Source organism: Pelophylax lessonae (assembly GCF_965119305.1).
Source record: "Pelophylax lessonae genome assembly, chromosome: 3".
Lineage (NCBI taxonomy): Eukaryota > Metazoa > Chordata > Amphibia > Anura > Ranidae > Pelophylax > Pelophylax lessonae.
Genome location: NC_138770.1, coordinates 548,146,651 through 548,169,514, shown reverse-complemented (window position 1 = coordinate 548,169,514; position 22,864 = coordinate 548,146,651). Strand labels below are relative to the sequence as shown.

General features: G+C 43.3%; 1 protein-coding gene across 2 annotated transcripts in view; it reads left to right on the top strand.

Moving 5' to 3' along the window:
- The first annotated feature begins 352 nt into the window (after positions 1-352).
- Positions 353-22,864, top strand: part of PHF10 (PHD finger protein 10) — a 134,244-nt gene continuing 111,732 nt past the window's right edge. For both annotated transcript variants that reach the window (XM_082252295.1, XM_082252294.1), the window contains exons 1-4: positions 353-482; positions 3,426-3,553; positions 7,072-7,202; positions 21,638-21,721. In XM_082252295.1, coding sequence (XP_082108421.1) covers positions 408-482; positions 3,426-3,553; positions 7,072-7,202; positions 21,638-21,721 — 418 coding nt within the window. In that variant the 5' untranslated portion in view covers positions 353-407. The remainder of the gene's footprint in view (positions 483-3,425; positions 3,554-7,071; positions 7,203-21,637; positions 21,722-22,864) is intronic.

Sequence of the window (22,864 nt, the reverse complement as noted above, 5' to 3'; positions counted from 1 at the left end):
ATTTTCGTAACTCTTTGTTTTCGATATTAGACTAGCAAGCAAAAAAAAAAAAAAGGACAATGAATTACCCGACATTCTTATTGTGTGTACTAGGTATTAGTAAATTCCTCCCCTTAGCTACATATTGCAAGCTACAGCCGCAAAGGTGTGAATGAAGCATTGCCCTCTCTTTCCTCTCTCCCCTCACACACAATCTACGGAAAATGGCGGGCGCTGCGTCTGCACCCTGTACTGCCAGTGGGCCGGGATCTGGGCGGTGCTTAGCTGAATAAGGTGTGTCCTTGTGCTGTGGTGACTAATGCATAGAGGGTGTGGCTTTTGTTCGTGATAGGTGGGAATGCGTACCAGAGGCGGGGCCAACATACTGCTCTGCTCCCGTTGTTGTGGTTTCATGTGCTGGCTCCAATATGGCCGCTGTGTTGACGCCGATGAAGCCTCCGTGTGATAGTGAGCCGTCCACTCCGGCCCCCCCCTCCCTGAAGGTGAGAGAGCAGAGTGTGTGTGAGAGTGAGTGTGCGGTGCATGGAGCTGGCTGTGGAAGGCACACTGCTGTTCTCTACACTATTCCATTCACAGCTGACTCTTCTGTGTTGTCATGTCAATGACTTCTTTAGCTGAATATATGTGATCTGTGTGACTGCCGGCTCATACAACTCTGACCAGCTCTATGTCCTTTTAATTACTATGATACAGGATTTATATGGCGCCAACAGTGTCTGCAGCGCTGTATATAGTATTGTATGGAAGAAACAATTTGTGACTTCTAGATCTGCTTTGATAACTAAAAAGTTACCATCTTATTTTGTTTTTTTACGGGGTTGTTAACGCTGTATCTGCTGCGCTACATTGGTTGGCGTAGGTCAGCGGTTTACAAAGTGCGGCCTGGATTTGGCTCTTTGCCTCCCCTTATCTGGCCTTTGGGGGCGCTATTCCTCACACTGACACCAACGGTGGGGCATGATTCCAGCCATGGACATCAATGATTGAGCGCTATTCCTCCCGCTGACACCGAAGGTGGGGCATGATCCCAACCATGGACATCAATGATTGAGCGCTATTCCTCCCGCTGACAGCAATGGTGGGGCATGATTCCAACCATGGACATCAATGATTGAGCGCTATTCCTCACACTGACACCAACGGTGGGGCATGATCCCACCCGTGGACATCAATGATTGAGCGCTATTCCTCCCGCTGACCCCGACAGTGGGGCATGATCCCAACCGTGGACATCAATGATTGAGCGCTATTCCTCCCGCTGACAGCAATGGTGGGGCATGATTCCAACCTTGGACATTAATGCTTGAGCGCTACTCCTCCCTCTGACAGCAAAGGCGGGGCATGATTCCAACCGTGGACATCAATGATTAAGTGCTATTTCCCCCCCCCCCCCCTGCTGACAGCAATGGTGGGGCATGATTCCAACCATGGACATCCAATGATTGATCGCTATTCCCCCCCCCCCCCCCCCCCCCGCTGACAGCAATGGTGAAGCATGATTCCAACCATGGACATCCAATGATTGAGCGCTATTCCCCCCCGCTGACAGCAATGGTGGGGTATGGAGCATGATTCCAACCATGGACATCAATGAGTGAGCGCTATTCCCCCAAACAGCCCCCCCTCCCCCCCCAACAGCAATGGTGGAGCATAAATCCAACCATGGATATCAATGATTAAGCGATACTCCTCCCGCTGACACCAACGGTGGGGCATTGTCTACTTCCGCTGGCCCCCTGAAATCTTCAAAACGCATACAAAAGTGAACCTAGCCTAAAGCCTGGTACACACCACTGGTGTGGTGTGTTTTTTTTTTTTTTTTTTTTTTTTTTTTTCAACCCAGGAGATAGACTGACAGCTCAGATCTGAGCTGCTGGTATAACAATCCAATGTTGTTAGAGCAATCTCCCCTGCTGTGCTATTGTGTTCTGACAGAGGGACGGCCCCCTGTCAGAACACTCCAGTCAGTGCTCTCAGCCATTGGTTGAGAACACTGTTCAGGAGCCAATTGGCTGCTGATTTTCTAGCATGTATGTCCACTTGGCCGGCTTTTGTCAGACTGGGTGCCGTACGCACGGGCCAAACGTCAGCCGCTTTTTATTGAACTGGCCAATGCCACCGGGCGTTTGGCCCATGTGTACTATGCTTTTGGCCTTGTTCACGCTGTCGCTAGCTGCATTTGATTGGGCAGATGTGCTTGTGTTTCATGCAGGAAAAAAGGTTCCTGCACCATTTTGGAAATGCAGTTGCCTGGAATTTTTCTTGGTCATACCCGCAAACTTGCTGCATTTTTTTAGATGCTTGGGCGTACCATTAAAAACTTGAAGACCGGGCTTTTTCTGGCACTTTTTGTTCACATGTACAAATCAATATTTTTTGTTAGAAAATTACTTAAACCCCCCCCCCCCCCCCCTTTCCAAAAATGCAGAAAGCAAGATTTTTAACACAACGGAAGCTCAACGGACAGTGTGAAGACTAGTGATCGACCGATTTAGTTTTTCATTGCCAATACCGATATTTTGGTCATTGCATATCGGTATGGGCCGATATTTTCGTACATTTAAAAAGGTACAGGTACTCTTGTGGAGGGATTTGGGGGTCTAAAAGACCCAAACCCCTCCTCTGCACTTACAAGCATTCAAAACGCCAAGTTTGGCTGTTTTGAATGCTGTCATTTTTTTGAATCTGGCGCCAGTACCCGGAAGTGATGGAGAGCCAAATGCCGCTTTGCTCGGGTCTTCGGCGGCCGTGCAGGCTGGTTGCCCGGGTCTCCTGGTGGGACGGGAAACCCGGGCAAGCCACAGAAGGCCGTGGGAGGGACGGGGGATGCCCCCTCCCGCTCCTTGTAATGACAGCCGAGCGGCCTCTCAGCCACATCAGTTGTCATTACAAGACAGCCGACCGTCGGCTATGGACACTGGTACCAGGGTGATGCCTCTAGCTGCAGGCATCACTCCGGTACAAGCACTTTCCGAGATATCGGTAATATCGGCCACTTTGGTGGCCGATTCCGATATATCGGGGAAAGTGCATATCGGCTTTGCCAATAATCGGTCGATCCGTAGTGAAGACATACATAGAATTTAAAGGGATGGGTTTTTCTTGTGCTAAAGGTGCTAATGGCCGACAATATATTAATATTCATTTAAATTCCTAAAATATTGTTTAAAAAACTAATAACATTTCGAAACAACTGTGAGTCTCGGCACCAAAATTTCTGTTCAGTACACCTCCCTAATAGTTAGAAGTTTCAGTATGTGAGAGGCATCTGTACAACTGTGCATGACTGAAGGGAACGCCCCTGCACAGATGTAAATGGGCTCTTACTTTGATGCTTCCTAAAGCATTAGAGTTACTTTCTGTGATCAGTTCGCTCCCTGTGGTGCATATTTGATCTTTATAGTTTTTGCTCTTGTGTACTTCAGGAAGAAAATTCCAATGATGGCAGAGACACAGAGGAAAATTCTAATGATGGAAGTCAGCAATTGAAGAGGCGAAGAACGGCATCTGGTGAAAGCTCTCCAAGTTGTGAAAATTCAAATCAAGATTTTGGGTATGTTCTTTGTGTATGCCACTTAATGCAACTATTAAACCAGAATTGGAAAGGGGGGGAGATTGATGGGAAGCACATGCCAGGGGTCGGCAACCCGTTGATGGCGATCTGGGCTGGGCTTCTGCCATCCCAGAGCATCCGAGTACATGGAGCCTGGCAGCGAAGGAAGTAGGGGGCCGTGGAGAGAGCAGGAGCCTCATAAACCCATGTTTCCTCTGTAGCGCCAGCTCCTGTTCCAGGTGGAGTGATACCAATTGCACTTTGCCTGGGACTTTTCTGGCAGCCTAGAGAGTGATGCTAGCAAAAGCTGGAAGAGAAATAGGCCAGTGTATTAAACATCATATACACTGCTCTTTTGCAATAGGCAAATTAGCACCTATAAAAGGATTAACAACTGTTAGGCTGCTTTAACACTGATCCGGAGTTGCAGAACAGTGCTTCTCTGGCTTTCCTGCGGGTTAGCTGCACTGAGCCATAGACTTCTATTATATTCTGCAAGTTTGGTGCACTTTCAGAAAGTGCACCACACCCATAAAATATAATAGAAGTCTACGACAAAGTGTAGCTAACCCGCAGCAAAGCTGCAGGTGTACTGCTCTGAACCTGTGGTGTGGATAAACTGCAGTACACCGGTGTTATGGCAGCCTCTATAGGGGGCTCAGAACAGGAAGGGCTTGTTTAAATTCATGGTTTTAGGGCAGTAAAACCCCATGGTTGACCCCGGCCCATGGGGCTTATGCAGCCTCCTTGTCACGTTCTGTTTTAAGCTTGGACAGGAGGGGCCCAGCATATACAGGAAATGTATCCTCCCCTTTTTTTTTCTTTTTTCCTCCAGCACCAACTGAAAGACTGCTTCTACTCATCTCCCTCCCACTGGCATTCAGTGGCTGCAGGAGGAAAATATTCATTATGCTATTCAAAATTCTGATCTCGTTGAATCTCATTCCATTGTGGCCCGCGACCAGTTACCAAATCACTTTAGTGACCCTCGCTCCTCAAAAGGTTGAGCACCCCTGGTATAAAGTATACATCACAAATGTGACAATTGAGAAACCCCATCAATGTGTGTGTCCTGTGGCATTCTGCTTCTTCAGGACTGGATTTCTTAGTGTCCTTTTTAAAGATGTCCCCATCTACCGGGGGACAGGCCACATACCCATAGTGCATTAGTCAATTATTTTGGCCCACTGCTCCTACTTGGGGAAATGGTTTCTGTCTTGTGGTGGTCTATTCTTTTTTGAGATTGTGCACAATGTCTAAAGCCCTGAGCACACATGCCGCGTATCGGCCGGAGCAATAGAAACCGGCAGACATTCTGCCCGTGTGTTTGGCAATAAGTCCGACAGAAGCTGGCCAAATGTCCAGCCCTGGCAATAGTGGGAGTTTATGAATGAGTTGAACCTCTTTACCAGGGTTTCACTTTTTTTCCTGCTCTTTTTTTCGTAATGAAAAATGCAGAAAAAGGAGTGAGGCTTTGAATAAGAGACAGACCTAACCACAAAGAGTCTTGATTAGGGATGCACTGAAATTTCGGCCACCGATATTTTCGGCCGAAAATGCAACTCTCTCATTTCGGCCGATAGGGGGTTAATTATGCCGAAAATGTATGGCCGCTGATCCGTTCAAAAAGTGAACTATTAACTTCCCCGTCCACCGCGATCCGATGCCTATGCCTTCATTGTGATTTACAGCTTGCTAGACCAGTGACGTCCCGGGGGAGAGGGACCCAGAATGCAGAGTGTAGGAGAATCTCATTCTCCTCCGCGCCGACTGCTGCATGCTCCACCCACCTCCTCCCTTCAGTGCCTTCATGTGGTGTTCGCTGCGGAGGAAGGTTGATATGTGCTGTAAAAAAAAAAAGTTTCTCCCCTTTTTGTCCTGCATAAGTGTCAGTAGTAGAACGGATTCACAGCCTAGTGCTCATCCCCTTCTAATTGCAGGGTGCGAGTCTGTCAGTCAGTGTCTGTCAGTCAGTGTCTGTCAGTCAGCGTCTGTCTGTCTGTCAGCGTCTGTCTGTCTGTCAGCGTCTGTCTGTCTGTCAGCGTCTGTCTGTCTGTCAGCGTCTGTCTGTCTGTCAGCGTCTGTCTGTCTGTCAGCGTCTGTCTGTCTGTCAGCGTCTGTCTGTCTGTCAGCGTCTGTCTGTCTGTCAGTCAGCGTCTGTCTGTCTGTCAGTCAGCGTCTGTCTGTCTGTCAGTCAGCGTCTGTCAGTGTCTGTCAGTCAGCGTCTGTCAGTGTCTGTCAGTCAGCGTCTGTCAGTGTCTGTCAGTCAGTGAGCGTCAGTCAACTTATTTAAAATCATTTGGGGAAAAAAGTCGGTTTCGGACCAGAATTTTCATTTCGGTGCATCCCTAGTCTTGATAATGTCAATGAGTCCTATATTAATGTGCACAGAGCCCCCATTTACGTTGGAGAGACTTGTCATGCGATTTGAAAGGTAAAATAGTATGACAATGGTAGCCTATTGCCGGCAATCGCTCTTGCGGTGCCTCACCAACTTGAAAAAGTAGTTCCTGCACTACTTTTGGCGATTCCGGGTGCAACTTGGCTAGACATCTGTGCAATAAGGGGCACAGATGTCTTCCAAGTCGCACCCAAGGTCACAGTGACGGGTTAAGTCACACGATTTCAAAACCGTAGTCAATGTGAACGGCGGCTTAAAGGATTAAAAAAACTTTTTCACTTGTTATAAAAACACTTGCCCTCCAATGTAGAAATATCTGTATGCTGCCCAGGCAATTCAATATTCTGGTTTCCATAGTTCTGTGAGCACAGAGATTTGTGCAGAGAATCCAGAAGTTTCATTTATAGCTATAGAATGCTGAACTTTTTTTAGATCTGAAAAAAATGGTTGACTTTACTTTTTTGCCTAAAGTCCGACTCCAGGCATTAAAATTGTTGGAAAAATGATTTTTTTTTTTTTTTTAATCCCAGCTTCATAGTAGGGGTGTAGCTGACTTTTTTTGGTTGCCCATTTTGAAAGCAATGTATGAGTTCTCCCGGATATTACAGCTACTGCTGGATTTCCAGCTTACTGCTGACACCGATCACTGCCTCATATTTTAAACATGGGGACTGGTGTTGTCTCCACCTCGTCCTCGCTTAGCCATTTTCAAAACGTTGCCTACAGCTGAGAGTTATGGATCTATTCTGAGAGTTCCATGGGAACATTCATATAAGCTTTAAAGAACAGCTTTCACTTCAGTACTCTCAGAAGCTGTCCTGACTGATTTCTGCCTGCTGATTGGACAAAATTTGAGCTCCCTTTTCTTTTTTTTTTTTAACACGAGGATGGATTAGAGGGGACCAGAGAAAAGGTAATAGCTGATCCTTTTCTCACTGTCTTAGTGACTCTGGGACACAATGAGAAATACAAATCTCTTGAGATGCATTGGTTGTGTTTGGAGGTTAATATCCGTGTGTGCATTTTTTCATTGGGTGAATAGGTTCTTTTCATATAAATAAAATAACTTGTATGATTAAACAGTGTGTAAAATTATTATTTTTTTTTCCTCCATCAGCTCCAGCTATTTCCCAGCAGAAAATCTAGTTGAATACAAATGGCCATCAGATGAAACGGGGGATTACTATATGTTACAAGAGCAAGTCAGTGAATATTTGGGTGTCACTTCCTTTAAACGCAAATACCCAGGTAATGCATTGTGATCCCATGCAAAGAAAATAATGTTTAAAGAAGATGTTTAGACTTTTTTCAATGTTTTTCATAATTTCAGTGTTTTTAAAATAGTTGCAAAAAGTAAGCTTGAAGTAAATGTTATCAATGTGTGTTAATGTCATTGTACAGTTTGTAAAATATTGAATGTACTCACTGTGAAATCCTTTTTTTGTAGTCCATTATCCACTTGCTTACTGGGCACTTATACCCCCTTCCTGACCAGGCCAATTTTCAACGCTCTCACACTTTGACAATTGCACGGTCATGCAACACTATAACCATATGATTTTTTTTTTTTTTTTTTTTTTTTTTTTCGCACAAATAGAGCTTTATTATGGTGGTATTTAATTATCACTGGGTTTTTTATTTTTGCTAAACAAACCAAAAAAGACCCTCGATTTTTGAGAAAAAAAAACAGTTTTTGATATTTTGTTATAAGATTTTGCAAACAGGTAATTTTTCTCCTTCACTGATGGGCACTGATGAGGCAGCACTGGTGGGCACTAAATAGGACCCAAGTCCCTCTAACAGAAGCCAGTTAACGACTTTCTACTTTTCTTCACACTGACAGCGCAATGAAAAAAAAAAAGCTGATAACTGGCTTCTGTTTACTTCCGTGATAAGCTGTCATTGGCAGACAGCTGATCACATGGTATAGGGCTTGCTGTGATTGTACCATTACCCCAATCTGTGATCAGCCGTGTTCCAAGTATTTGGCGATCAGTGTGTGCCCTAAGGGGCGGCACGCACAGCGCGACAACGGGAGGACGTCTATGTATGCCTTCCTGGCATTTTAAGCCCATGCTGTAGCAGTTTTTCGGCTATAGCGCAGGCACCAAGTGGTTAAAGGACATAGGATGTCTTAAACCTGTTATGCTGCAACCTATAGGAGAATTGGACAGTGGCAAAACAAAAAAGAGAGGTAGATCAGGCCAGGATAACGCCTCCCTCTACCAGCATATCTCAGTTTTGTAGCAAAGCAGTACTAAGAGCATGATCTATGCCCCTCATTTGTGTTTAAATAGTACTGCGCTAGAAAATACTATTTAATGTTGAAACCAATGTTCTCAAAAATGTGAGCTAAACATATTCAAACACCATATACAATAAACTCATAAATGCAGTGCAAATAATAGTCGATAAAACAACAGAAAAAAATTGAACATCAGATCGAGTCCTTGCAACCAATCTTTTTTTCGGTAGTGAACACCCAGCATGAATAAAGTTGAAAACGTGTTCACTCCACAACCATCCACTCCTATGGATAAACTGACCACCTGCGTTGGACCTTTTAAAAAAGCAGGGTCCCTTTTAATCAGCCAGCATGAGTTTTAATGGAGGATTGAACTCGCTGCTTCAAAGTACCCAGCTCAAACACCCAGTAATGCAACTCAAGGAAAGAAAAGGAAAAAACATCTTTGTATTTAAAACCAAAGGTGTTTAATAAAAACTTGCTCCCTTTAAAAACTTGTAAAAATGTTCTTCAGTATTGGCACACAGGAGCAGGGATATTCTCCACAGCTCACTACTCAGGCTTTGTCTGGTTGACACCTCAGAATTAAATTATTGAAACAAAAAGCTTAAAGCATGGTCTGTCTGAGCCCCTTTAGGTGCTCTGGGGATCCATTCGGATAACAAAAATAGAATTGGTCTTCCTAAAAGAAGCAGTGACTTAGAAACTCTCACAGACCAAGCCACATTTATAAAACGGAAGGAGATTTACTTTTTGTGGACTAGAGATGAACAGAGGGATAGAAGAACAGTGGGGTTGATTTACTAAAATGGGAGAGTGCAAAATCTGGTGCAGCTCTGCAAAGAAACTGATCGGCTTCCAGGTTTTATAGTCAAAGCCTAATTAAAAAGCTGAAGTTGTAACCTGATTGGCAAATATGCACAACTGCACCAGATTTTGCACTCTCCAGTTTTAGTAAATCAACCTCAATGTCATTTTGAAGGTGAAAGGCAGAAACTGTCTTGTACAAGTTCCTGGGTCTTAACAACACATTGGGTTGATTTTACTAAAGACATCTAGGCTGTTAACTTTGCATTGAAAGTTACACTTTGCAAGGGGATTTTCCCCAGAGCTTAATGAATGAGTAAACTTTCCACGTTGCAAACAATACCCAATCAATCACATGTAAGGAAAATAGAAAACATTTTATTTATTTTTCTTTTTTTCTTTGGATGCCCATGTCCTGTCCTCCTGTAGGCAGCAGTATAACCTCCTGAATGTGTTAACGTCTAGTGTCCCTCAATAGTGAAAAAAGAATCAGCCACACATACAGGTTAGTCAGGTTACTTCTATTGACACAGTGGTGAAAAGTTCCCTACTAAAGCTTCATATCTTTTTGGAATTTGATGTCTGCCTCTAGTTATCCTCTGCGCAGCACTCGGAGGCAGAATGTACTAAGTGTGTGTAAAAAAAAAATATATATATATTTATTTGTGTGTGTGGATATAAAAAGTCTACATACCCCTGTTTAAAATGTCAGGTTTCTGTGATGTAAAAAAAAAAAAAAAATGAGACCAATAAATCATTTCAGAATTGTTTTCACCTTTTTAATGTGATCAATAAACTGTACACCTCAGTTGAACAACCAACTGAAATATTTTAGGCGGAGGGAAGTCAAAATAAACTAAAATAATATGGTTGCACACCATTAAACTAATACTTTGTTGAAGCATCTTTTAGTTTTATCACAGAATTTAGACATTTTTGGGTATAAGTCTATCAGCATTGCAGTTCTTGACTTGGCAATATTTGCCCACTCTTCTTTGTAAAAAAAAAAAAAAACACTCCAAATCTGTCAGATTGCGAGGGCATCTCCTGTGTGCAGCCCTCTTCAGATCACCCCACAGATTTTCAGTCGGATTCAGGCCTGAGCTCTGGCTGGGCCATTCCAAAACTTTAATCTTCTGGTGAAGCCGTTCATTCATTTGTTGATTTGGATGTGTGCTTTGGGTCGTTGTCATGCTGAAAGATCATGTTCTTCTTCATGTTCAGCTTTCTAGTAGAAGCCTGAAGATTTTGTGCCAATATTGACTGGTATTTGGAACTGTTCATAATTCCATCTACCTTGACTAAGGCCCCTATTCCAGCTGCCACCACCATGCTTCACTGTGGGTATGATTCTTTTGGTGATGTGCAGTGTTGTTTTTGCGCCAACCATATATCTTTTGGAATTTATGGCCAAAAAGTTCAACCTTGGTTTCATCAGACCAGAACACATTTTCCTACATGCTTTTGGGAGACTTCAGACGTGTTTTTAGTAAAATTTAGCCAGGTTTGGATGTTTATCTTTGTAACAAAAGACTTCCGTCTTGCCACTCTACCCCCTTAGCCCAGACATATGAAGAATGCGGGAGATTGTTGTCAAATGTATCACACAGCCAGTACTTTCCAGATATTCCTGCAGCTCCTTTAATGTTGCTGTAGGCCTCTCTGTCCAGTTTTCTTCTCGTCTTTTCATCAATTTTGGGATGACGTCCAGTTCTTGGTAATGTCACTGTTGTGCCATATTTTCTCCACTTGATGACTGTCTTCACTGTGTTCCATGGTATAGCTAATGCCTTGGAAATTATTTTGTACCCTTCTCCTGTCTGCCCGACAATTTACCAATGAGATCCCTCTGATGCTTTGGAAACTCTCTGCAGACCATGGCTTTTGCTGTAGGATGCGACTACGAAAATGTCAGGAAATGCCTACTAGAACAGCTGAACTTTATTTGGGGTTAATCAGAGCCACTTTAACCACTTAAGGACCAGGCCCATTTCTGACATCAGTTTTTTTTTTTTTTGCTAGAAATTTACTTAGAACCCCCAAACATATATATATATTTTTTGGCAGAGACCCTAGAGAAATAAACTGGAGATCGTGGCAAAATTTATCATACCGTATTTGCGCAGCGGTCTTACAAATGCAATTTTTGGGGGGGGGGGGAAATACACTTTATTTGAATTTAAAAAAAAAAAAAGAAAACAGTAAAGTTAGCCCAATTTTTTTTCTATAATGTGAAAGATAATGTTACGCTGAGTAAATGGATACCCCAAAATGTCATGCTTCAAAATTGCGCACGCTCGTGGAATAGTGACAAACATTGGTACTTAAAAATCCCCATAGGCGTGACTTGCCTATGCGTCCGCTTCTGCGTGCGAGCTAACGGGGAGAGGGTGCGTTTTTATTTATTTTTTATATTTATTTTATTTTTACACTGTCTTTTTTTTTTTAAGGACCACCCTTATGTTAAGGCGAACCGCCCACGTTTGAAAAAAAATACTGGGGTTATGGCAGCTAACTTCAAAGTACCGACGTAAATACACGATGGGCGGTCCGTAAGTGGTTAAACGATGGCGGGTGTTTACTGACTCCTATTTAACAAGAGTTTTAATTTTGATTGCTTAATTCTGAACACCGCTACATCCCCAGTTATGAGAAGGTGTGCACACTTATGAAACCACATTATTTTCGTTTTTTTTTATTTTAAACATCCCTAAGACCCCAAACCCCTCCTCTGCACTTAAACGCATTCAAAATGCCAAGTTTGGCTGTTTTTGAATACTTTTTTTTCTTTTTTAAAATCTGGCACCTTAAGACTTCAGTACCCGGAAGTGATATTGTGACAGTTACTAGATCCGAGACCCGATCATAGCTGATTCTGGATTTGTTGGATCTTGGACCAGGGACCCGGTGGGACGGGAGACCCGGGCGAAGTGGCGCCGGGAGGGGGGGCTGCTTGTAATAACAGCCGAGCATCTGCTTAGCCGCATCGGTTGTTACAAAGAAGCCGACCATCAGCTTAAAAAGAGGAAAAAACTGCCCTGGGGTGATGCCTGTAGCTACATATCATCCCGGTACAACCACTTGAAGCCATATCGGCAAGCTTGTGGCCGATACCGATACTTCAAAAAAAGTGAATATTAGCCAATCGTGTGTGTGTGTGTGTGTGTGTGTGTGTGTGTGTGCATCTCATAAAATTTAAGAAAATCATCAAAAAGTTCATTTATTTCAGTAATTGCATTCAAAAAGTGAAACTCGTATTTCTCTAATCGTCTTCCAGGGCAGCATCTGAGAGACTCCTCCTACCTGAAACAGGAAACACAATAGTCCACCATTATAAAAATGTCAATCACACCTGTGTGCCTCAGTTTGTTTCCTCCGGATCCACAGGAGCTGCAGACATATTTTTTTTTTCTCCAGTCTGTGCAAATTGCAGGGGACTCCATGGCCAGCCTTCCATCCAACTGAGTGGGCTTTGGGTTGTACAGGTCAGAGGTAGCAACTGGGGGCAAGCTGGGCATTCCCCCAGCTGAACTAAATGTCGATGACATTCTCCCAAAAGACCACTACACCTGGAGTCAAGACAGCTGTTCAGTTACTGGCATCCTAAGGGCTCCAGCTGACCAAAAGCTGCCCCTCCGGCCGACAGCCTTATCACAGAACAGCTGATCCACACTGCTGGAGGAGCACCATGGCAGCGGCACTTCCGGTGATGCACTTCCGGTCCGCAGCCATCTTGGTGAAGGCTGAAGCCCCATAGCTGGACGACAGAGCGGGGCACTTCCGCTTTCGTCATTTTCTGGTGGCGTCGTGTTTTTAAAAAAAAAAAAAAAGAAAGCTAAAAGGAAAAAGGCAGATGGACTCTTCCCTAAAGCAACACACCAGGAAAGCAGATGACAGTGCAGGTATGTCCATCAACCTGCATGGGGTCAGCTGGGGGTGGGGCTGGAGCTGCAGCAGAAAGCAGTTTATTTTTATTTTTTTCTGAGGCTGACAATGTTGGATGCTTCTCCACCCTGCCCTGCTTGTCAGGACAGCTCGAAGGTAAGCCAGAGCACTCTGGAGTTTCCTGTCTTTACCTCACTACAAACTGTTACTTATCTTTTATGTATGGCAACCGCCTGCCTCACTGAGTCCTTTGTGCCTATTTACAGACAAAGACCCCCCAGAAAAGAAAAGGGAAAAGACCAGTAGCCAGGCATGTGCCTCTCGTGGTCACAGGTTTCCTCCCAGAATGGAAACCTTTAGGGCTGAAACAACTAATTGATAATGAAAATAGTTGTCGTCTATTTTTCGTAATCGATTAATCGGTCAGCCAATTAGTTGTCCTGCATACAGAATGCATTATTTGTTTACATATCAGAAAATACAGTGCAACGCACATACAGCTCAGTACACCATCCATACATGTCAGTAAATGGCAGAGAACTTCTGAATGTGTGAGGAGCAATGCCTCATGAGAAATGTAGTCCTGGGCATGAGAACGCACAAAGTGATTCTAAAGGCAGAGATTTTTTTTACCTTGCTATAGGGACACTCTATACAGTACTATACTTTGCGGCTTCCTATAGGGACACTTTGAAGGCACGTGGGCAGAAGAGGAGAATCAGTGCTGCTCTGTGCAAAATCATTACACAGAGAGTGTAAGTATGACAAGATTGAGGTTAAAAAGAAAAAATCCAACATTTTGCAATCGCTTTAAGGGCTCTGTGCAGAGAAGATCAGCATCTGAACCCAGAGAAGGTGGAAGCCGATAAACTAGAGGTGATATGAGGCATTACAATTACATTTAAAGAAAAAGTTTACCAGTAATTGTGCATTATATTTAAAATTATTATATCCATGGAAAAAAAAAGTCTCAGCTTTTAGTACTACTTTAATATAAAAATGTTATTTTTCCCCCCTCCACCTTTCATATAGCTTCATGTCTGACTCCCAGTTAAAATATTCTGCATATCCGACTTCTGAGCATATTTTATCATTTACATACACATGATATAATACTTTCACTGTTTCACAGTAGAAATTATAATTATATTACAGTAGTGATATCTGCTTTTTTTTTTTTTTTTTTTTTGCTGCTGCTACTAAATGTCTACTGCTGCCCATACATGTATTTGATTTTTGGACAAAAATATTTGCATCTATATTTGTACAAAAATTATTTGTATATTCGTTGAATGGACAAGTGTTTGAAAATTCCACTTGCTTTTAACATTCCATTTTAAAATAAATAACGTCTGAGCAAAAACCACATAACACTATTTGAAGATTAGTTTGGTCGAGAAGTTTTCTATTCTTCCTCAAATTTTCCTGTCACTGGGGTTGACAACGAACACCGAATAGACCCCACTAATGGTTAGAAAAATCAGATGAATGTTTTTAAAAAAATTTAGTTTGTGTATGCCTAGCATAAGTGACAGCAGGCGCAGGGAGCTTGTCTCAAGCTACCTGCCTATTAAAGAGGAAGTAAACCCTCCTCAGGAAGTTGTACCTATAGGTAAGCCTATGATAAGGCTTACCTATAGGTACTGTAAATATCTCCTAAACATGTACGGTTTAGGAGATATTTACCTTTAATGCAGCCAGTGACGTCACTGGCGCATGCGCTCTGAAGGAACGGCTGATCGTGCCGTTCCTTCAGAGCCCCGTGCCGTGACCGTCGGCTCCCGCGCGCGTGCGCAGGAGTGACGTCACCGCGGTTCCGGCCAATCAGATGGCCGGATGCCGCGATCCCGGAAGACGGGCGACTGAACATGTCGCTCGTCATACAGGTAAGAGAGCGGCACGGTGGGGGCTCGTTCTAAGGTAAGTATTTCATAATGAGCTAGTATGCGATGGATACTAGCTCATTATGTCTTTCTCTTGCAGGTTGTAAAAGAAAAAAAAAATTTTTCAACGAGTTTACAACCTCTTTAATAAGGGAGTCTATCATGAATATTATATACCAATCCGGTCTGAAAATTGGCAAAACAGTCTTTTAGGTCTTTTAAAAATATTGATTTCGGAGTCTGATATGTACCACATTTAAACCCCTAATAATACATATATCTGTCTCAGAGTGGATTAAATATCCAACTATATAGCTGGATATTTATATTTACCACTGCATATAGATATTCAAGAATATTAACTAAATTATACACCAATTTTTTTTTTTTTTTTTTTTTTTTTTTTTTTTAGGTTTTTATCCGATTAGTCGATTAATCAAAACAATAATTGGCCAACTAATCTATTATGAAAATAATCGTTATTTGCAGCCCTAGAAACAATCATTATCTCAAAAATGCATCAACAAAATGGTGGCCAAGGAATCACAGGGGTTCCTTAAAGACATGCTCAACTCTCTCTTTTTTTTTTTTTTTTTTTAAAAGGAAATAAAAATGATTGGGCCACTACGTTCTGCTACAGAAAAGCTGGAGGTTCCAGCCACACCAGTACCCGGTCTTCCAGTAAGCCATCCATCCCCTTGTGCATCAGGGAAGAGGTGGACATAGCAGAGCAGGAAACCGATTTTCATATAGCTCAGAATCCGAAGACAGCCTATGCTCCCACTCAGATATTGAAGACCCAGCATCAGAAGGCACCCTTTTTTCCTTTGGAAGACACGGGCAGTTTGCTGTGAGCAGAGCAGCAGCATTCCTTGCAGATGCTTCGGCTGAAGCTGTGATGGTATCTGCCAGGACCACTGGCCTAATTAATTCAACCAGGAGAGCCCTGTGGCTAAAGTCGTGGGGAGGAGACTTCCAAAAATAGACTGTGTGGAATCCCTTCTAGATTGTAAGCTCGAACGAGGAGGGCCCTCTGATTCCTCCTGTATTGAATTGTACTGTAACTGTAATGTCTTCCCCAACATTGTAAAGCACTGCGCAAACTGTTGGTGCTATATAAATCCTGTATAATAATAATAATAATCCCCTTCACAGGCGATTTACTGCTCAGAGCGAACTTGGAAAGGGTTCTAGACAGAACCGCAGCCAAAAATAAAGGGTTTCTTCAAACCAAAAAGAAGCAGGGGAAAGCACGCTTTTGTCAGTCCAGGAGATTTATTAAAGAAACGGGACCAAGAAAGCACTGCATACAACACAACAAAAGCTGGGGAAACTTTATCCTCAAACCTTCCATTCCAAGAAACAAAAAGCAATGATGGGGGGCAGATTGGCAACCTTTGCTCATCAGTGGAGGAAGATCACAAACGGATTTGTCCTTCGCACGATAGCAGAAGGTCAGTCGAGAGTTTTCCACTCGTTCCCCCCCCCCCCCAACCAAGTACCTGGTGTCGACCCTCCTTAAAGGCACAAACCACCCAGAGGCTTTTTTATCTGCACTAGAGAACCTACTAAAATAAAAAGTGATTTGTCACATACCGCAAGAAGGGAAAACAGGAGTTTATTTGCACAGCTCTACCTTTCGGCATATTTACATGTGCCTATGATTAAAAAAAAAAAAAAAAAGCCATCAAAATACTTAAAATTTCCAGTCCAAGGCCCAGGTACCACTCTACATATGCAGTACACAGCTCTACCTTTCAGCATCTCTTCAGCACCCAGGATTTTTCTCGAAAATAACGGCAGAAGCCCTGAAAAACTTAAGACAGCAAGACATAGGTGTGGTGCCATACCTAGACGATCTACTGTACATCGCCAAATTGGCAGATGGCCTGGAAGTCAATCTGCACAAAAGCATCTTTTTTCCTACAAAGACTTGAATGGATTGTGAATGAAGAAAAATCACAATTCACTCCAAGCTAGAGTCATTTTTTCCTAGGCTACATACTGGATGCCAAAATAACAAAGATTCTCCTAACGGAGGAAAAGGTCGAGGAAATCACGGATGCGATAGTATCTGATAGGAGCCAAATTCATGACCATCGGGCAGGGCATGGCAGTGTTGGGACTAATGATGTCCTCAATTCCGGCCATTACCTTGGCACAGCTCCATATGAGGCCACTACAAAATCCAATATTGGCCCAATAGTATGGCAACCCATCCTCCCTAGAGACAAATATTTTGGTTCCTTGTTCAATCAAAAGAGCGCTCCAATGGTAGCTCAACCCGCTGATATACCTCAAGGGACGCGGATGGACTCAGTCCGATCTGGTGCGGATCACTATGGATGCGAGCACTCTGTGTTGGGGAGCGCATATGGTGGATCATTGCATACAAGGAAAATGGAACCCTGATTGGTCCCAAGCATCCTCCAAACATGAGGGAATTAAAAGCCATAGAGGAGGCACTAAGAGCATTCCAACCGGCCTTTCAAGACAAAGATGCCCAGATTCAGTCAGACAACACCACAACGGTGGCATACTTGAACAGACAAGGGGGAACAATATTGGCTTGTCTAATAAGTGTCGTTTCTGTCAAACTCATCTTGGGCCGAGAGAAGCCTCAAATCCATCTCCACACGCTGGCAGACTTCTTAAGTTGAAAAGCCATAAAACAGACAGAATGGTCCTTTTAAATCAAGCAACCTTCTCGTGGATCACTCAATCCTGGGGGGTACCCGAGGTGGATCTGTTTGTGTCAAAAATAAATACGAAACTCCCAAAATTCTTATCCCTGAACCCCACAGATGGAAACAATCGGTGTAGACGCGTTCAACCAAAATTGGGCATACCAGCTGCGTTTATGAATTCCCTCAAACTGCCCTATTACCAAAGTTAGTAGAAAAGATCAGGGAAGAAAAGGCAATAGCGATGATACTTGCATCCCAGAGACCGTGGTACAGTCACTTGAAGAATTTCAGTGTTAGACCATATCTAACGCTTCCAGACATGACTGACCCCCTAACGCAGGGGCCAGTCAACCACCGGAACAAAAAGGTCATGAAGCTCTCAGCCTGGTTCCTGAAAGGGTGAGGCTACAGAGGAAGGGTCTGTCGAACAAGGTGATAAACACCATTTAAACGTTTACCCAGAGCCATCTACGAAAAAGTTTGTCTTCTGGTACGTGAGCAAAGGAGACCCGGCCAAGGGGACTATTCCAGCAATCTTAGATTTTAGATCTTCCTGCGTAGATATCAGGCTAGCAGAAGACCCCCCCCCCCCCCCCCCCATTATAAGATTCCTTCTCCTGTTAAAGAGCCAGATCCACGAAGTTCCCCAGAACCCTGACATATGACCTCTCTACACCCTTTGTACCATGGGAAGAATGCTCAGCTAAATACCTTACACTAAAAACAGTACTCCTAGTGGCGCTTATGACAGCGAGGAAAGTCTGCAATATACAGGCTCTATCTATGATAGAACCTTATTGTCTGATTCAGACGGATAAAACAAAACAATCCTCATCCCAGACCCAGCTTTTTTACGTAAAGTCTCCAATGTTCCACAGAACACAGGATGTGGTTATTCCCTCCCTTCCAGGTTGGATGGATAGCAGGCAAAGAGATGCATACAACAAGCTAGATGTAAGGAAAATTCTTATAGCTTACCTTGAGAGGACTAAGGACTGGCAAAAAAAAGACCACACTATTCATTCTCCATGCAGGAGTCAACAAAGGGAAACAGGCCTCAAAGTACGATAGCCAGATAGATAAAGCTTACTATTCAGACAGCCTACCAAGCACAAAACCTTACCCCACCGAGTGGAATTAAAGCCCACTCGACAAGAGCTTGGGCATCCTCAAGTGCAGAAAGGGCCTGGGCAAAACAGGAGCAGATCTGCAGGGCGGCGACATGTTCAAGCTTTAATACCTTCAAGTCATTACCGCATCAACCAGCTCTCCAGTCAGGACCAGACATTTGGTCGCAAGGTGCTCCAGACTTTATCCCTTTCCTTGTTAAGTATTGCTTGATACATCCTCTCAGATGCTGCCCTGAAAGACGATTAGAGAAAACAGTTAGGTACCTGGTAACTCCTTTTTTTTTTTTTTTTCTAAAAAGTCTTCCAGGGCAGCACTCGTTCCTGCCCTAAACAATACAAGGGTTTTGCGGATTCATATGCTTATTGAAGGTTCCTTCGGTGCTTCACGATTACTGAGGCACAAAGGCGTGACTGACCTTTTTATAATGGACTATTGTTTCCTGTTTCAGGTGGAAGGAGCCTGATGCTGACCTGGAAGACTTAAGGCCCGTACACACGTACCGATCGTCGGCCGACGACCGATCTGCAGATTGCAGGCTTGTTAGTATGATGCAGCCGACAGCGCACTTTCGGCCGAAAAGAATCTGTCTTGCAAGCATGAAAATTTTTGTATGCCGACACCAGAGCGGCCGATTGTTCGCCAGTCAGTACAGAATTCGGCCGACAGACAGCAGATTTGCAAGACTGGGCATGCTCAGAAAAGAAAAAACACAGGGAAAGTTAACCATTACATGACATCACTTCTGCAGTCGGCTGTAGTCGGCGGACAAAATTCTTGTGCAGTCTTTTGCACTTTTCAACAGACACCAACAGCCCTGGACAAAAGACGGCCGATCGTTCGGCCGACGATCGGTACGTGTGTACGGGGCTTTAGAAAAAGAGTTACCAGGTACCCAACTCTGTTATTTTATATAGATGCGTTACAGAGTGATATATTTCCAGCATTTCTTTCTTTTTCATTTTGATGATTATGGCTTACCGCTAATGAAAACCCAAAATTAAGTATCTCAGAAAATCAGATTACGTAAGACCAACAAAAAGGAAGAGGACATCCTCAAGGAGCGGAGGGCTACCAACGCAGCTTGGGCTTCCATTACACCTCAGCAGTGCCACAGGCTGATCGCCTCCATGTCACGCCACATTCATGCAAAAAGAGCCCCAACCAAGTATTGAGTGCATACTATACTGTACATGGACATACTTTTCAGTAAGCCAACATTTGTGTTAATTTTTTTTTTTTTTTTTTTTGGTCTTAACACAAATGTGTGTTTTTATAATACACTGTTCAAAAATTAAAGGGACACTTTTTTTTTTATAATCGGAGTATAGCATCAAGTCAGTTAAACTCCTGGGATATTGATTTGGTCAGTTAAGTAGCAGAGGGGGTTGTTAATCAGTTCAGCTGCTTTGGTGTTAACTAAATTAACAACTTTTCACTAGTTTTGCATTTGGCTAGGGCCAGTGTCGCTACTGGTAGCATGATGCAATACCTGGACCCTATAGAAGTTGCACAGGCAGTCCAACTCCTCCAGGATGGCACATCAATAAGTGCCACTGCCAGAAGGTTTGCTGTGTCTCCCAGCACAGTCTCAAGTGCAATGAGGAGATTCCAGGAGACAGGCAATTACAGGCAGAGCTGGACAGGACTGTAGAAGGTCCTTTACCCATCAGCAGGCCTGGTATCTGCTCCTTTGTGCAAGGAGGAACAGGATAAGCGCCGCCCTACGTAATGACCTCCAGCAGGCCACTGGTGTGACTGTCTCTGACCAAACAATCAGAAACAGACTTCATCAGGCTGGCCTGAGAGCCCGCCATTCTCTAGTGGGTCCTGTGATCACTGTCGTGGAGATCGATTGGCATTTGCCATTGAACACTAAAATTGGCAGGTCCGCCACTGGCATCCTGTGCTTTTCAGAGATGAAAGCAGGTTTACCCAGAGCACATGTGAAAGGGTCTGGAGAAGCATTGTAGAAGGTTATGCTGCCTGTAACATCGTTCAGCATGACTGGTTTGGTGGTGGATCAGTGATGGTCTGGGGAGGCATATCCATGGAGGGAAGCACATATCTCTACAGGCTAGACAATGGCACCTTAACTGCCATTTGGTTTCGGGCTCAAATCCTAGAACCCATTGTCAAACCTTGACAATTGAGTGCAGTGAGTGGGTGCAGTGAGTCCTGGGTTCCTCCTGGTGCACGACAATGCTCGGCCTCATGTAGCAAGAGTATGCAACCAGTTTTGGGCGGATGAAGGAATTGATACCATTGAATGGCCCCCACGCTTGCCTGACCTAAATTCAATAGAACACCTCTGGGACCTTTTTTTTTTTTTTTCAGTCCATCCGACACGGTCAGGTTGCACCTTTAGTCTCAGTGATGTCCTGGTCTAGATCTGGGAGGAAATGCCCCAGAGCACCATCTGCCGTCTCATTAGAAGCATCCCGTAATGTTGTCAGACATGCACACAAGCACGTGGGGGCCATACAAACTTCTGAGTACCATTTTGAGTTGCTACAATTACATTTCAGCAAAATGGACTAGGCTGCGACCATCATTTTGTTCACTTTGCTTTTTGGCGTGTCTTAGACTTCAACCCCTGTGTAGTTTGATCATTTTAATTTCCATCAAATAATGTAGTATCCTTTCATTTCTAATGCTACATCCAGTCCATATCAGTATTGAAATCTAGCATACTTTCTCCCCATTGAGATCTAAAGTGTTTTCAAAGTGTTCCTTTTTATTTATTTATTTTTTTAGATGTGTGTGTGTGTATATCCTTCTTCTTTCTTCTTCTTCTTTCTTCTTCTTCTTTCTTCTTCTTCTTTCTTCTTCTTTCTTCTTCTTCTTTCATGATCTGCAGTAAACGTTAATGTGTAGTAACATGTTTTGTTAAAAGATTGCACTGCATAGTGTTAATTGGATAGATAAATAAGGTGAACTGTTCAACTTTAACACAATTGCTGTGTTTACTTGATGGTCTTTGTATCTTATTAAATGCTTATTGTTGCCTGGAACAGCTTTTTAACCAGAATGCTTCCTTTCCTTAAGATTTAGAACGAAGAGACCTATCCCACAAGGAGAAGTTGTATCTGCGAGAACAAAATGTCATTACGGAAACTCAGTGTACTCTAGGTAACTATAAATATACTTTAGTCCTAAGCTCAGCTGTGAATAGTCATTCTTGAACACTGAATATTTTATTAGTGGGTAGCACAGTGGCTTAGTGGCTAGCATTTGGAGCACTGGGTTCCTCGTTTTAGAATCCTAACTAGGGCACCACTTCCATGTCTTCCTTGTGCTTGCGCTCCAAAGACATTCTGGCAGGTTATTTGACTTGTCTATTTTGGCCCTATTGTATACAGTGCCTTAAAGTATTTATAGCCCGTAAAATTTTCCACATTTTGTCATGTTACAACCAAAATCATAAATGTATTTCATTGGGATTTTAGGTAATAGACCAACACAAAGTGGCACATAATTGTGAAGTGGAAGGAAAATGATAAATGGGTTTTCATAAATTTTTACAAATTTTCTGAAAAGTGTGGCGTGCATTTGTATTCAGCCCGACTGAGTCATAAACTTTGGTAGAATCACCTTTCGCTTCAATTACAGCTGCAAGTCTTTTTGGGTATGTCTCTAACAGCTTTGCACATCTAGTGAGTGAAATTTTTGCCCATTCTTCCTTGAAAAATCGCTTAAATCGGAGTTCCACCCTAAAAATAAACTTTGCGGCATCAGTTAGCTTAACCACTTGCCTACAGTGCACTTTCACCCCCTTCCTGCCCAGACTGATTTTCAGCTTTCAGTGCTCTCACACTTTGAATGACAATTACTCAGTCATGCAACACTGTACCCATAAAAAATTTGTGTCCTTTTTTTACACACAAACAGAGCTTTCTTTTGATGGTATTTAATCACTACTGGGTTTTTTATTTTTTGTGTTATAAATAAAAAGACTGAAAATATTGTGAAAAAACGCATTTCTCTTGCGTCCTCCGACAGTCGCCGCCACTCCATATTCATCACTAATGGGGTTATTGGCCTTTGCTCCATAGGAGTAGCTAGGCAACAAAATAGTTAATATCAAAGCTTTTAGCATATCCCACCCCTAGGGGGTGGTCCCCTCAGTCAATACCTCCCTGCTTCCTGCATTCCCAACTCAGTTTCTAATGCCTAGCTTAGGAGTAGGCTGGCTGTTCCTGTGCTGGGGCTTTGTCTCAGCTTCTTTTCTCTTCTCTTTTTTGATTTTATTTGGAGTTTTTTTCTCTTTCTTTT